The 14,057-nt window shown below is 43.1% G+C and overlaps 2 protein-coding genes across 7 annotated transcripts in view; one reads left to right on the forward strand and one right to left on the reverse strand.

Moving 5' to 3' along the window:
* Positions 1-10,617, forward strand: part of LOC147027296 (uncharacterized) — a 48,847-nt gene extending 38,230 nt beyond the window's left edge. The window contains exons 21-22 of the mRNA XM_085876116.1: positions 2,773-2,859; positions 9,709-10,617. Of these exons, the coding sequence (XP_085732242.1) occupies positions 2,773-2,859; positions 9,709-9,753 (132 nt within the window). The 3' untranslated portion in view covers positions 9,754-10,617. The remainder of the gene's footprint in view (positions 1-2,772; positions 2,860-9,708) is intronic.
* An 881-nt stretch (positions 10,618-11,498) lies between these two features.
* Positions 11,499-14,057, reverse strand: part of CERKL (CERK like autophagy regulator) — a 167,492-nt gene continuing 164,933 nt past the window's right edge. For all 6 annotated transcript variants that reach the window (XM_085876607.1, XM_085876605.1, XM_085876603.1 and 3 more), the window contains one exon: positions 11,499-12,211. In XM_085876607.1, coding sequence (XP_085732733.1) covers positions 12,145-12,211 — 67 coding nt within the window. In that variant the 3' untranslated portion in view covers positions 11,499-12,144. The remainder of the gene's footprint in view (positions 12,212-14,057) is intronic.

Consider the following 14,057-nt stretch of genomic DNA (forward strand, 5'->3'; position numbering starts at 1 on the left):
TTTACCAGCAAACCTGGAACCATGTCACGTGGAGTTTATGTGAAACCCCATTCATTGCCTGTCAGCCCATCGTCATTCTCGTTGCAAACATTGCAAATCCCTGAACCAAAATTGAGGGTGGAATTTTTGCAGAATGTGCCGGACACATCATTATTATTATTATTATTTTTTTGTGGTTGCTCTTCTCGAGCTTGCTCAAGCCATCCCCCAACTCCCAACCCCAACTTTTGCTCCCAAACAGCCTTTCCAGCCACTATTCAAATATTTTAAATAGCCAGGCCCAATTGAGTTTACAAGGTTGTTTTGGATATTTTCTTATCTCTAACATGCTCACACATGTAACACTTCTCAGTCACTCAGATCCCCTGAACTGATGGTCATTTTTTTTTTTTACCTCTTAACCATTTTGGAGTTTTCCCTTATTGGACTCTGATTTAACTCTTCCATGAGCCTTTACTTTTGTCTAAAATTTTTGAAAGGAAAGTTGGCCAAATGTGTGCATAGGTTGAAGGTGATTTAATGAATTGCCACACGTAACTTGTTAAAACACTTGTTCAAAATTCATTTTATGCCTCGGCACCAAAGTCGTCGGAGGAATTGTGTTTTCGGGTTGTCCGTTCGTCCGTGATAGGTTTTCGTTACCACGATAACTTAAGAACAGATGAAGGGATCAAGGTCAAATGTGGTACATGTATCATGATGTGAAGATAAACTGATTAGATTATAGAGTTAACGGTCAGAGGTCCCTTTCGGTAAAAAATTATGTTACCATGCCAACTTGTGAACCAGTGATGGGATTTTGACCATACTTGTTAGAAATACATTGTGATGCAAAAATGAACCGATTACATTTTGGCATCAAGAGGTCAAAGGTCATGTCAGGTTTAAATGTGATACTTGAGAACAGCTGAAGGGATTCAAATCAAACTTGGTACAAGTATGTATAATGATGTGAGCGGAGGAATATCGGTCAACATCGAAGAGTGCCGTTCTAATTTTATTAGTCCTCGATTGGTGTCATTAAAGGAGACTATAGGTTTGCTGTCCGTCCGTCCTTCTCACCTGTAGTTTTTCAGACTTCTCCCCCATACCCTTCAACATATTCAACTGTAACATGGTACGTGGCTTTATTATGATAAGTTACAGAACAAGTTCGAGTTTCAGGGCAGTTCGACAATTTTTCACAGAGTTATGCCCTTTTTGGACTTAGAAAATACCACATCGGTAGGGCACATGTATCGCAAAGCAAGTCTCGCTCGTGTTATTAATAAAAGCCACTCGGATTTTCACAATACCAAATCTAATTTTTCCCATTGCATCTTCGAACCTGTTACATCTATTAACAGTTTTAGGATGTGTGTGACTTTCAGATGAGAGAAGATTGTTTGAAATTGGAAATTGGAAATATCATGAACCTGGAAGAACGTTGCCTGATTGTTCAGATCACCTCTCTAAAATGGGGGAAATCTACTTTTATAGGATGTCAAACTCCTTGACCTATCTACTTCAGATATTGCAAAATGTGAGCTTTTCCTTTTACCTCCGAAGTCGTATTGGCGCTCAGAATCGCCACTCCAAATGGGAAGCGGGTCCAAGTTCAACCATATGTTGTCTGCACGGCTTTTCCGTAACCAAGAGTGCAAGTTGACAATGCTTACCTCGCGTTCCCAGCAAACCCACATGCCACGAGAACGGTGATAATGAACTCTGAATTTAGAGTGAATGCTGGCAGGACCACTCGTTTGGGGATCCCAGTGTCGTATCTGCAGGCTGGTACTCGGCGTCCCTGCTGCGCACACCGGCCACATTGCTTGAGCTCTTCCTGGCAGCCCAGTTGACTCTGAGCGTAGCGAATGCAAGCATACAGAACTGATTGCTGCGATGAAATATACAATTAAGTTTACATATGGTGACATGTTTCAATCCGATGTCTTGGGAGTGCATCAGAAGAGCACAATGCTTTTGCATCATCCTTGCTGATTTTTATTGCGCCACTGTCTAATTTCTCCCTCTTGGTTTTTAAATTTGTCTTCCTACTTGATATAATGGTTTTCTGGTTTCTATTCTTGGCATGTGTTTTAAAACCATTTTCTGACATAATGTTTAGATGCTTCTGCTTTGAGTCTTGGAGGTCAGAGGTTCGAACCCCAGCCGAGTCATGTCAAAGACTTTAAAAATAGCATGCTCAGCATTTAAAAGGATGGAGCATAGACAATCATCCATAGGTTGGCAACAATAGTTCAGGCTTTGACAGGCCAAATGGCCTCCTCTTGTAAGGGAACATTTATGTGGGGGAAAAGGAGTCAGGGAGAGATAAATTATAAAAAGAAAGGAGCAGATGTAGAAAGGAAAAAGGGGAGTGTTACAGTGGATGAGATATACAAGAGGTTGGGTTGGGGTGCATATTGGTTTAGTCGGGGGGGGGGGGGGGGGAAGCTATTTTTGCAAATATAGTATTTAGATACGAGATAAAAAGTATTGATCCATCCATCCATCAGGACCATATTCTATGCAGAGCATTGGTGCTGCATAAGCAGTCTCCTTGGCTATTGGACACAATCCTGTCATTTTGCCGACCTCGAAAGGATGACAGGCAGAGTCAACCCCACCTGGTGTTAATTCAATAGCCGAGTGAGATTTGAACTCAGGATCCTAAGCCCACTACCCAAACCATTAAGCCAACACCAGGCATAATAAAAAGGATGCGAGTATGAAATGTATATTCTCACTGATGTGGATACCTGTTGACTCGCTTTGTCCTTTGTATGACAGACACTGGCCAAAGTCATTACAAGTGTATTGAAGTTTCCCAGCGATCAGACCCAGAGAGTTTTGGACAGGGAAGAGTCCAGGACCACGGTGAGTCTCAAACCATGGAGAGTGCATGGAACACTGTGACGCCGGTGTGTTCTGTCCATCGCTCATCAGAAGTCCATCAGATGGATTATTTCATATCTTATTCCGTTTTGTGATTTTGGTGCTTGATACCATTGCCATTTCTCTCTAAAGGTTGCCTTTTGCTCCCAAATGAGATTTATGCTCTCTTAATCACAATCCCTCCAACACCTTCTTCATGTATTCTCTCCCTATGCTCTGTTTACCCCTATTATTAATCCACTTCTCTATGAACTTCATATCGCCCTCTTCTTAGTGCCCTCCTTCATTGTTCTAAGGACTGCATTGTCTTCAATTCAGATCCTCTTCACAATTAGGATTGCTTGGAGCCCTCCAGCTCGGTGTCTGTTTGTTGCATCCCTGGGGCTGCAAAGAGCGAGCAAAAGAAGGGTTTGAAGGCCAGAGTCCCTAGATGCCCATGCCGATGCAGGCACAGAGCCTCTCTGATGAGCCTTGCACGGTCCTTCCTGCGGAGTGCCAATTAAGTCTGTCTGCAGGAGCCTGCCAGAGCATTTCTGCATACAATTAGTTAAATTCTCCCTTCGCCATATGTTGAATTTTCGAATACACGTCTCTGAAGATGCTCATTTCTCCAAATCAAAATGAGTTTCTGCGGTGCTTTTAATCAGTTTCCGGAGAAGTAGGGGAGGAGGACATTATTCGGTGCATTTTACATTCACATTCTGGGGCAGCCAAGTTTTGAAAGTCTAAATTTAACTGTCTTTGCTCAACAGGTTTTTCCTTTTGAAAATGCTCTCTTAAAAAATAAAAAAATTGGGACAGCTGTAACATCCTTTCATTTGGAATACCTACTCGATAAATGGATCAGCTATTTTTCCTTCCACCCATACCACCCACCCTCAATCCAGTTTTGGCCTGATATAGAGGGTAATGGGTTCCCGCTGCGAAACCGCTGAGAAGCTACTTGAGGTCCGTCTTGTACCAGAAACGGCAAGCAATCGACCCCACTGTCTTTTGTTTTCTTGTTAATGGTGAGTGGCAGCTAATGTTTCACATTACTTTTCTTTTATTTCCACTCCAGCTGTCTGATAACTGTGTCAATCTGCCCTCTCTGTGGTGATTCATTGGTAATGTTCTTATGAGTGTGGTGTGCGCATCATGGTAAATGTCTGTGGCATACACAGTACTAGAATAGCATCTGAATTTTTATGCATATATAAAATGTCAAGGCTCAGAAAAGAGATAAAACACAGAACGGATAACAAGGGGCGCAGAGACAAGGGAAAGTCGAGGGAAGGAGAAAGCACAAAACAGTGGGGAATAGACACTTGAGGAGATGTGGAAGGGAGAGGGATGGGGCGGGGTACACGGGATAAACAAGATGGACACTGCAGGGAATATGAAGGTAGTGGCTTTGGGGTGGGTTAACGGGGGTAGATAAGATCATGGTTTTCGATGGGGGAAGACAAGAGATGGTGGTGAACAGCTATTTTGAAGACCTGGAGGGAAGAGTGGGATTGAAGAGAGTGTTGGAATTTGTTCCAAAGGTGGGGGAAAAAAAGAGGAATGAAGGTGAGCAGTGATTCATGATTTTGGTAGTTTTACCAGAAGGGGGCTGCTCGCGGACCATGCGTGCCCTGCGGAAATATTGGGGGGACATATTGCAGACAGAGCAGGGGAGGGCGAGACTGGAGAGGAGATGGTAGAAGACAGAAAGACCACTGACCTACCTGCGGTGAGAGAGTGAGAGGCCCAAAGACTCAGCCTCATCACGGGAGATACCAATGATCTGAAATGCCTTGGTTTCCACAGCGTGAAGCCGAGAAAGATGGGCAGGAGCACCAGCCCAGAAGGGACATCGCTACTCCATCAGGCTGCGGACGAAAGCTTTGTGTGTGGTCAGGAGCTCGGGTGGGCCGAGGAAGGACTTTGTACGACGGAGGATTCCCAGTTGGCGACTGGCTTTCGAGGCCAGGTTGGAAATGTGGCGTTCCCAGGAAAGATCATGGCAGATAGTGAGACCCAGAAGCTTGAAAGAAAGGACTTCTTCCAGAAGATTGTTGAGAAAGTAGATGTGGGGAGTGGGCTCCAAATGGTCCTTTCGGAGAGACATAGTGAGAGTGTGAGACTTGTCAGGATTGAAAGACATGTTCCACGTGTTGGTCCAAAGGGAAAGGGTGAGGGGTTTTAGGGACGTATGGGGAAAGAGAGGTTTGAGGGTGAAAGGGTGAGGGATTAGGATGGATCAGGGGATTTCAAGTAGAAATTACAAAGGGGGTAGAACCTGCTAAACACAAACGACACATTTTCCTCATCCCTGTTATGAGGTTGGGGGGGGGGGGCGTGGTAACCTGACTAAACAGAATATCTAACTGAGGGTTCCTTACGTGTTGTCACCCTGGGGGTCCTTTTTCCATAACTGCAACAATGTAGATGTACATACTGTATATATTGTTATGTTTATGGGGGTAGATTGAGGAATTTCATCGGAAAGATAAGATTGTATAGAGTTACTTGATCCGTGGATGTGTAGGAAACATCTCGATGTAAACTAAGTCGGGAAATTGTGAGCTACAGTGTTAGGTGTCACCACACGGGGGGTGGTGCTGTGTTAAATTAGGTAGGGGTTAAGGATAATTTCTCCCAGTATGTAATTGCCCCCTGTGACTTTTTTCCTGTTTTTGTATTTAAAGACCGGCAATTAAAAAGGAATCATGTCCTTGAAACGACAACAACCGAGCTGCACGTCCAAGCAGGCAGAAAGCCCCGCCTCTAAGGGTGACGGCTGGCAAAACCATCACCCCCCCCCCCCGGAGTGGAGGATTAATGAGCGTGACGTCAGAGAAGAGGAGGGAGTTAGGATTCAGTGTCAGGAGAGAAGAGAAGAGTCAGTGTCAGTCTTGTGTTAGGTGGTAAAAACGGATAAAGGAGGGATTTTTCTTTTATTTATTCTGTCCCCTTGTCTGTATTTAAGTCTGCGTGGAGGCGCCTCATAATTAAATTTCGTTTACCTTACTTTCTGTTTTTATCATCCCGTTTTGAATTATTACCATTGTAAATATTTGATTATTTTCTTTAAACCCCTGTATTTATTGAAGTGGCTTGTGTTGTATGTTTGTCGTGGGTTCAAGTAATAATCCCTTGTCCTCCGTCCCGTGTGCTACCATCCCGGTGAAGTGCCGAGCTGTTTCTTTCCCGTGCACGCCATAATCTCCAGAGAATCTTGGCTATATGCCTCCAAGAGAAACTGTTTGGCCATCTGTCCGGGTAGTGGCAAACCCCCCTGTACACGACAATATGTACACTGTATATGAGCTGTTGGTGCAACAAAAGAGCCCTGAAGGCATCAATATGGTGGAGTCATTGATACAGGTGGTTTTCAAGTCATTCAATTTTCCGTAATAGCAGTAGCTTCACAAAAATATATGAAAGAGCATTGAGAGTACCAATGGTAGACTAAGCAACACAGTGGGTACACATGAGAGAAAGCTGAGAGTATCAGCGATATGTAAAGCAGTGGTACAATTACAGATTGATAGAGACTGAAATGTCATCAAGCCAAAACTACGACCACGCTTCAAACTCCGTGCACACCTCGTGTGCATTGCTGTGTTCTGCAGCTGTTCAATGAACCAACTCGGAATGCAGGACACGACCCCTCTCCCCTCAATCTCGAATCGCCAACGTCTCATAACAGGATTATTGTTACATGCTGCTTCGATTGTACTGCCTTGGCTCTTCTATTCTGTCTCTGTCTCTCTCTCTAGCCCATCTTTTAAATTCTCCCCCATACCCACGGTTTCTCACCAATCAGTGGATCTGTCCAACGAACGGCTTGTTTGAACCCACTCAAGGAAGCAAACATGCAAATGCAGTTTCAATGTTCAAGCTGCCATTTAGTGCAAGTGGTGGGAAAACTTTTGGATAAATCAATAACAGATTAAATTTGAGGTCTGTCTAAAAGGTAACGAGACTGAGCCTGCTGTGTGCTCCACTTACACAACTTGAATGAACAGGTTCCATCGCAGTCTTTCACAACATTCCAGCAATATACATGATTGGTGATGGTTGACTGCGCTCATTGTGTGTTTTTTCATCGGTCATGTTTTACACGTTGTCCAATCTGAGTCGTCGCGCTATGAGTCGTGAGCAGAGAGCCAATCTGAAGGTTCTTGCCAAGCTTGGCAAAACACCTTCCGAATCCTTTGCAATGCTGCAGCAAGTCTACGGGAAGAAACGATGTCACGTACACATGCATTTGAAAGGCACAAGAGGTTCAAAGAGGGAGGGGAGGAGGTTGAAGACTATCCATGGTCTGGAAGACCTTCGACGAGCAGAACGGCAGACAACATTGAGCGTGTGAAGTAGATGGTGCGCGCAGATCGTCGACTCACGGTGCGGATGATTGCTGAGGAACTTTCCAACAACAAAGACACTGTCTGGAGCATCCATCACCGAAAATCTCGAAATGTGCAAGGTGTGTGCAAAGATGGTCACCAAGCTGTTGTCCGAGGACCAGAAACAGCAAAGAGTCACTGTCTGGATAAACAGCAGTCACTGTCTGTCAAGACATTATCGAGCGCCTCAAGGACGATCCAGACCTGCTTGGGAGAGTCATTACTGGCGATGAATCGTGGATATTCGAATACGATCCAGAGACCAAACGGCAGAGTTGTCGGTGGACAAGTCTGGCATCACCAAAATCAAATAAAGCAAGGAAGTCGAAGGTCAAGGTGATGCTCATCGCGCTTTTTGACATCAAGGGCATTGTCCACTTTGAGTTTCTACCACAGGGTCAAACAGTGAATCAATGCGTGTACAACGGGATCCTCCGGCGCCTCATGAGATCAGTCTGAGACCAGAGGAGGGATCTGTGGGAGAACAATGCCTGCGTGCTCCACCATCACAACGCCCCTGCTCAAAGTGTCCTGAGCATCCGACAGTTTCTGGCAGAGAGGAACATGCCAACTCTGGAGCAACCCCCGTATTTGCCAGACTTGGCCCCTTGTGATTTTTTTCCTATTCCCGAAGCTCAAGGGGGTGATCAAAGGGACCCGATTTCCTGATGTGGAGGCCATCAAAAGGGCCGTGACGACGGAGCTCCTGAGGATTCCAGAAGAAGCTTTCCGGGGGTGCATTGAAGAGTGGAAGAAGAGGATGGACAAGTGTGTGGGACTGGAGGGAAACTATTTTGAAGGGGACAAGCTGTCATTTCAATATATGTTTGGAATAAAATTTCTGTGAAGTCAGTTCCATTACCTTTTAGAAGGAACTCGTACCTTCTGGCCATAAAACTCTCATTCTACACAGCCCAGAAATGTAAAACTCGCATCTTCGATGGATTTGTAACAAAAGTAATACATTACGTCGTTGAACTATACACATGAAAACGATATTCATAATCCATCCATCCATTGGGACCGTACTCTGTGCAAAGCGTTGGTGCTGCCTCAGCAGTCTCCTTGGCCACTGGGTACAATCCTGGATGGGTCACCACTCCAACACAGTATACCAGCAAACTGGTACTCATTTTGCCGACCTCGGAAGGATGACAGGCAGAGTCAATCCCACCTGGTATTAATTGAACAACCAAGTGGGATTTGAACTCAGGATCCGAGGATCACAAGCCCCCCACCCTAGCCATTAAGCCAACACCATGATGACGACGACAGATGTGACGTCCAAACAATGTGGTCAGTACCCTCAGCTTTTTACCGTTGATTCTCTGGTTTTACCCAAAGCAGTGGGGTGGTCGAGCTCCCTTGACCCTCTGTTGCTCCTCTTTTCTCTTATTTGTGGAAATGCCTTCCAGAAGCAGTGAAATCACTCTCCACCCCCGTGGTCTTGAAGCAGGTGGCGCATCACCATCTTATATCACCCCCCCCCCAATGTCTACCCATGATCTCTCCCCCATTAATCATACCTCACCCAAACCTCATTCCTGCTGATTACAGTTTCCTCTCCTCCTTTCTCCTCTTTTCCTGCTTGTGCATTCCTTTGCTTGGGTCGAACTGCAGCCCCACTGTCAGTACAGTCTTTTTATTTTCAGTTTGCTCTTCCATACTGGAATCCTATCTTTTTAAAATTGACAGGGCAGCGAACATTCCACACTTTTCCAGGAAACAGCAAACAATAAGAGGCCATAACGAATCAAAAACCATTCAAGATCGGTGTAACCCATTTTTCTACAGCAAGCAAAATGTCGGGATACAATCAAAGATTGACTTTTGCCATTGTTGTAACGACATCCCTTCGTATTACTTGGGAAAGCAATGAGTTAAAAATATCCCATCCAAATAAGCCCCCCTGCCCCCCCCCCCTGACATCAAAGGCTCAAACAGGGTGTGTTTACTACTCAGGATTTATTTATTAGCCTGTTCCCCTACGCATTGGGAGACAGGGTTTTGTAATTGCTTCTGTCTGTCTGTCTGTCTGTCTGTTTCCAGGCCAGAACTTTTGTTTTGTTTTTTTTAAACAATTTGAGCTTTTGTCATCAAATTTTCTACAAGCATTTATTATGAGATTGTGAAGAACACAAATGAATAAAATGTACAATTTTTTTTAATTGTCGTTTTCATTAAGTTTTGTTTCAGTACAAAGCGGATGTCGATGGTCTTTGCATTTTTAGATGCTTTCTAGTTTTGTTCTGACCGAGTCATAACAGCTTCCTATTGAATGTAGTCCTTTAAGTTTTTGTGTAGAACGTTCCATCAAGCACCGGTTAGAGCTTTGTAGTACGTTCTGCCATCACATTTTGTCCATTTATTTATTCATTTGGATGAGCTGCCTGTTTGCTTTTTGGATACAGGGATGTTTTGTTCCAATGTATTTGGAATCTGCTTCCATGCACAGTTCCTGTCGGTGTTCTCATCCTCTGGATTTTCACCTCATGAGTAGCTGTGCCTTCACTCGATCATCATTTATGTTATCTACACACGTTCTAGTCACTCTACTCATGATAGATGCTGGATACAGCTAATGGTGTCAGATAACAACAAACGGATTGCAAATTGGTGATGTGTTCATTAATTTATTTATTTTAATTCCACAATCTGCTATTACTCGTCCTTTAACCAGTTTGTTTGAGCTTGTGGCCCTTGTAGCATATCAAACCATTAAAATGGTGTTGCATTACCCGGTGTGAGAAACGGGAACATCATTTGGAGGAGTCCATTTAACCTTTTGAATTCTGAGCTCCTTCGATTTTCGGCTACTCCACCCTGGGCTTCCTGAAGAAAAATCGGGCACATGGTGGTTTGAATAGCGGCCGGTAAAACGGCCGCGAGGGTTCAAACGGTTAAGGATTTGACCTCGGTGTAAGAACGTTACATTGAATTTGCTTGTATTCTAAGTACGATGTTCTAATGCCGTTCAGGTGCAGTATTTTGGTTTGTGTGATAAAATCGGCCGATTATGTTATTAGTCCCGTACAGGTTTCACTGTAGGAGACTATAGATTTGCTCTCCATCCGTCCCTCCATCCCACCTGTGGTTTTCAGACTTTTTTTTTTCCTCATACTCTTTAACATATTCAACTTAAACTTGGTACATGGCTTTATTATGATGTTACAGAACAAGTTTTGAGTTCCAGGTATTTTGTCAATTTTTCAGTGTGGTATCCTTTTTAAACTCAGAAAATATCACCTCGGTAGGGGACATGTATTGCAAAGCAATTCTCACTCTTGTTTATTTGGGTTTTTTGTTTTGTCTTCTCTGCCAGCACTGAACGCTGTTTGAATTAGAGGAGAGAGTTATATGGTGAGTTTTATTTTCCCTCCCCCTATCATTCGGCTTTATATACAAGGTGGTACAAAACATATCGAATAAACTTGGTAACTTTATAATCCTGGGTATACCGTTGACACACGATTCACTGACCCACTTGCTTCAAAGCTTTCCTTGATCGATTTTATCATCTTTGGCAATATTCTATTGTTTTGATTGATTCTAACTGGTGACATACATCTCATTTTCGTTTGCATATCAATTTGATGGTACTCATGCACTTAGAGTGATCATTAAGATCCATGACGTCAGTCTGCCACGTTTACTCGGCTACATAAACATCAAAGTGCGGAACGTTTGAGAGAATAATCATTTCAAAAATGTTCCCAAGTTTATGAGGTACCTTTTGATCACTCTGTGGAGTACATTTGTACCACAACTTTCTTTGTATATTCTGTACGTTTAATGGACTTGAAAGATTCGCACGTGTCTATTGCAGGTGAAAGAATAACGGGATTGCCCATCAGGCGGATGACGAATTCTGGGACAGGAAATGCCCAAGAAAAAGCAGCTATGCAGAGGAATAAGCCAAAGGAAATAATAGTTTGTATTTGAAAAATACTGTATAATCTTGCATGGGTTTGACATTTCTCTTTGCACTTGATTTGATCCATCTTTATTTTCTGTGCAATATACTCGATTAGTTTGGGGAGTTCAGGGGGTTTGACGCCATTGACACTTCCAGGCAAAGTCGGTGTGCCTTGTTTCGATCCGCATCGCACGCACGAGCGTTCTTCGTTCACTCCACACTAATCAGAGCATCAGAGTCCTCATGTCTTGCCCCATCCATCAGGGGTTCGGCTCGATGACAAACTGGTGCCCGTTTCAGAAGCTGTGGTGCTCGGTGTTACACTGTCATTGTTTTTATTCCTCCTTTATTTGAAATTCTGGTGTCACTTTTTATTATTCTCAAGGAAGCAGTTATTGCACCTTTTAGTCCCAAAAATGTGCTGCTATTTAAAAAACAAAAACAAATGTAATATAAATGCTAACAGTATGGTTTTTGGTTCTCTCATTGTGATCGTCTGCTGTTGCCTTTTGGTGTTTCACTTTGGTAAATATAATAAACAAACATTGATGTTAAATCTAGACTGAACAGACAATCGGGCACTGAATATGTTGTAGTTAAAAAAAAATCTAGAGTTCATTTGTTTTCTCCTTTTATAACAATAACAGGGTGAAAGGGAGGTGGGAGGGAGATTTTAAGATGGCAGGGAAAAAAGAAAATGACCACGTGTCAACGAAGTGAACAAAGTACAGCGTTTGCATTTAAATAGTTAAAATGCATAGACAGTTTGAATACATTCATATTTTTTTCTACCCTGCAAATATGTATAGTATTTTGGAGTAAAATGAACAACATGATCAATTTATTATGTTCGACCAAAGGAGTTGTTTTCTTTTATCAAAGAGCGAGGATAGTCATGGAAAACCACCTGCTTTAAGACACGAGATTGGAAAATGATTCTCAGAGCAGTCGGTGAGATTCTTCTCCGTGCAATGGTTAAACGCACTTGGAGGTGGTCTCTTCTGTGGTACCTCCATACATGGTCAGTAACCCCGAGTGGACCCTGAGGATTGAAAGAACACAGCAGTGCCATCTTCTTAACCATGGTGTTTTAAAATAGTTGCATCAGTCACAACCAGGTGATCTTAACCTCCAATACATGGTGTTCTACATTACATAGTGCTACCTGCCGTGCTGCACCAGGTGTCAGTTTGGAATACCTGAGTCAAATACATACTTGTTATATAATTATAAGGGAAACAAGGCATGGTGGTTAAGCACTATGGATACAGAACCAAACTATAGTCTCAAGCAGCAAAAGCCTGTTGGTGCTTCGGGTGCTACATTTTACTTTATACTCTGCACTTTGCATAGTCTTATTCCTGAAAATTCATACTATCTGTCTTGTATGAGTTGTACAAGTGGTTGTTTGTTGCTGAATTCTTCAGATATTGGTGAGTGTTCTGCTTCCAGGAATGGATGTGATCTCGCATGACAGTGTTGTGCATAATCCACATCTTTGAACTTAAAATCCTCAGACTGGGAGAGCTTCTCTATTTCCTTCAACAGGACATTCTTATTGGATTTATTTTATTTGTGTGCAGCCTGTGGCTGCATCATTTTCTGGGGGCGTTGCTGTGCTGCTGATGGTGCCTTCATACATGGTCAGTCACCGTTACCTGCACGCTGGTACTCATTCTGCTGATCTCAGAAGGATGACAGTCAACCCCACGTGGTGTTGCTTCAATGGCCCAACAGTTGCTTCAACTCATGACCTCTAGAATCTTAAGCCAACACCAAGCCTCTTCTTGGATGAAACCGCAACATATTGTGAAAGCAGAGTTTGTTTGTCTTTGACCACACTGTTTGATAGGTGGACGGAGGTTATGTTTTTTTTTGGTTTTTTTACCTTTGTCTGTGTGAGCAGCAGGATATCTGAAGTTGTGGATGGATTCGGATGAAACTTGGTGGACAGGTTGGGTGTGTGACGAGGACGAATTGATTCGATATTTGTAAAGATCGGGATCTGAGAATGTTTTAATTTATTTACCTCCGCCACCGAAGGTGGAAGGAGATTGTTTTCACCCCTGTCTGTCTATATGTTTGTTTGTGTGCAGGATATCTCAAAAAGTTGACGGATTTTGATGAAATTTGGTGGACACATTGGGTGTGTGACAAGGAAGAATTGATTCAGTTTTGGTGAACATCCGGATCCAGATCTGATAATATTTTAAGTGATTCTTCACCATTGAGAGATTGGGCTAAACTGATATATCTCACGATATCTCAAAAAGTTGTGGATGGATTCAGATGAAGTTTGGTGGACAGGTTGGGTGTGTGACAAGGATTAATTGGTTTGATTTTGGTGAAGATCCGAATCCGGATACGAGTTTTTAAATTTTCAGTGATTCTTCATTCACCATTGAGAGATGGGGCAAAAACGACATGTAGCATGATATTTAAAAAATGTATTGGTCCCGATATGTTCGAGTGGGTCAGGCATTACGTGGCGGAGGTTTGCGCTTCACCGAGTGCCCTTCTACTTTTTTTTTTAAAGCGATTCTTCATTGAGAAATGGAGCCAAAAACATTATATAACACGATATTTTCAATAAAGTAGTGGATGGGTTGGGAAGGTTTAGATTTTGAGCAAGGTGATTAGATTTTGGTTTGGTCCCGGATGCAGATCAGGCCTCTCAGTGGGATACAAAACAAACTTCAGCTTGGTGGAGATATGTGTTCCACCAACTGCTGTTGTAGTGCTTATTATGGATTGCAACTATTACATTCACATTGAATCTGCATCAAACTTTTAAATTGATAAGGCTTATGGAATTACATGCACGACAGACATCATGAGACTGGGTGGACTTTCACAAGAATCTCAAAGGACATTGGCAGAAAATGAAC

The sequence above is a fragment of the Eptatretus burgeri genome, chromosome 4, assembly GCF_056783735.1.
Source record: "Eptatretus burgeri isolate ZD-2024b chromosome 4, Ebu_testis_v1, whole genome shotgun sequence".
In the NCBI taxonomy this organism is placed as follows: domain Eukaryota; kingdom Metazoa; phylum Chordata; class Myxini; order Myxiniformes; family Myxinidae; genus Eptatretus; species Eptatretus burgeri.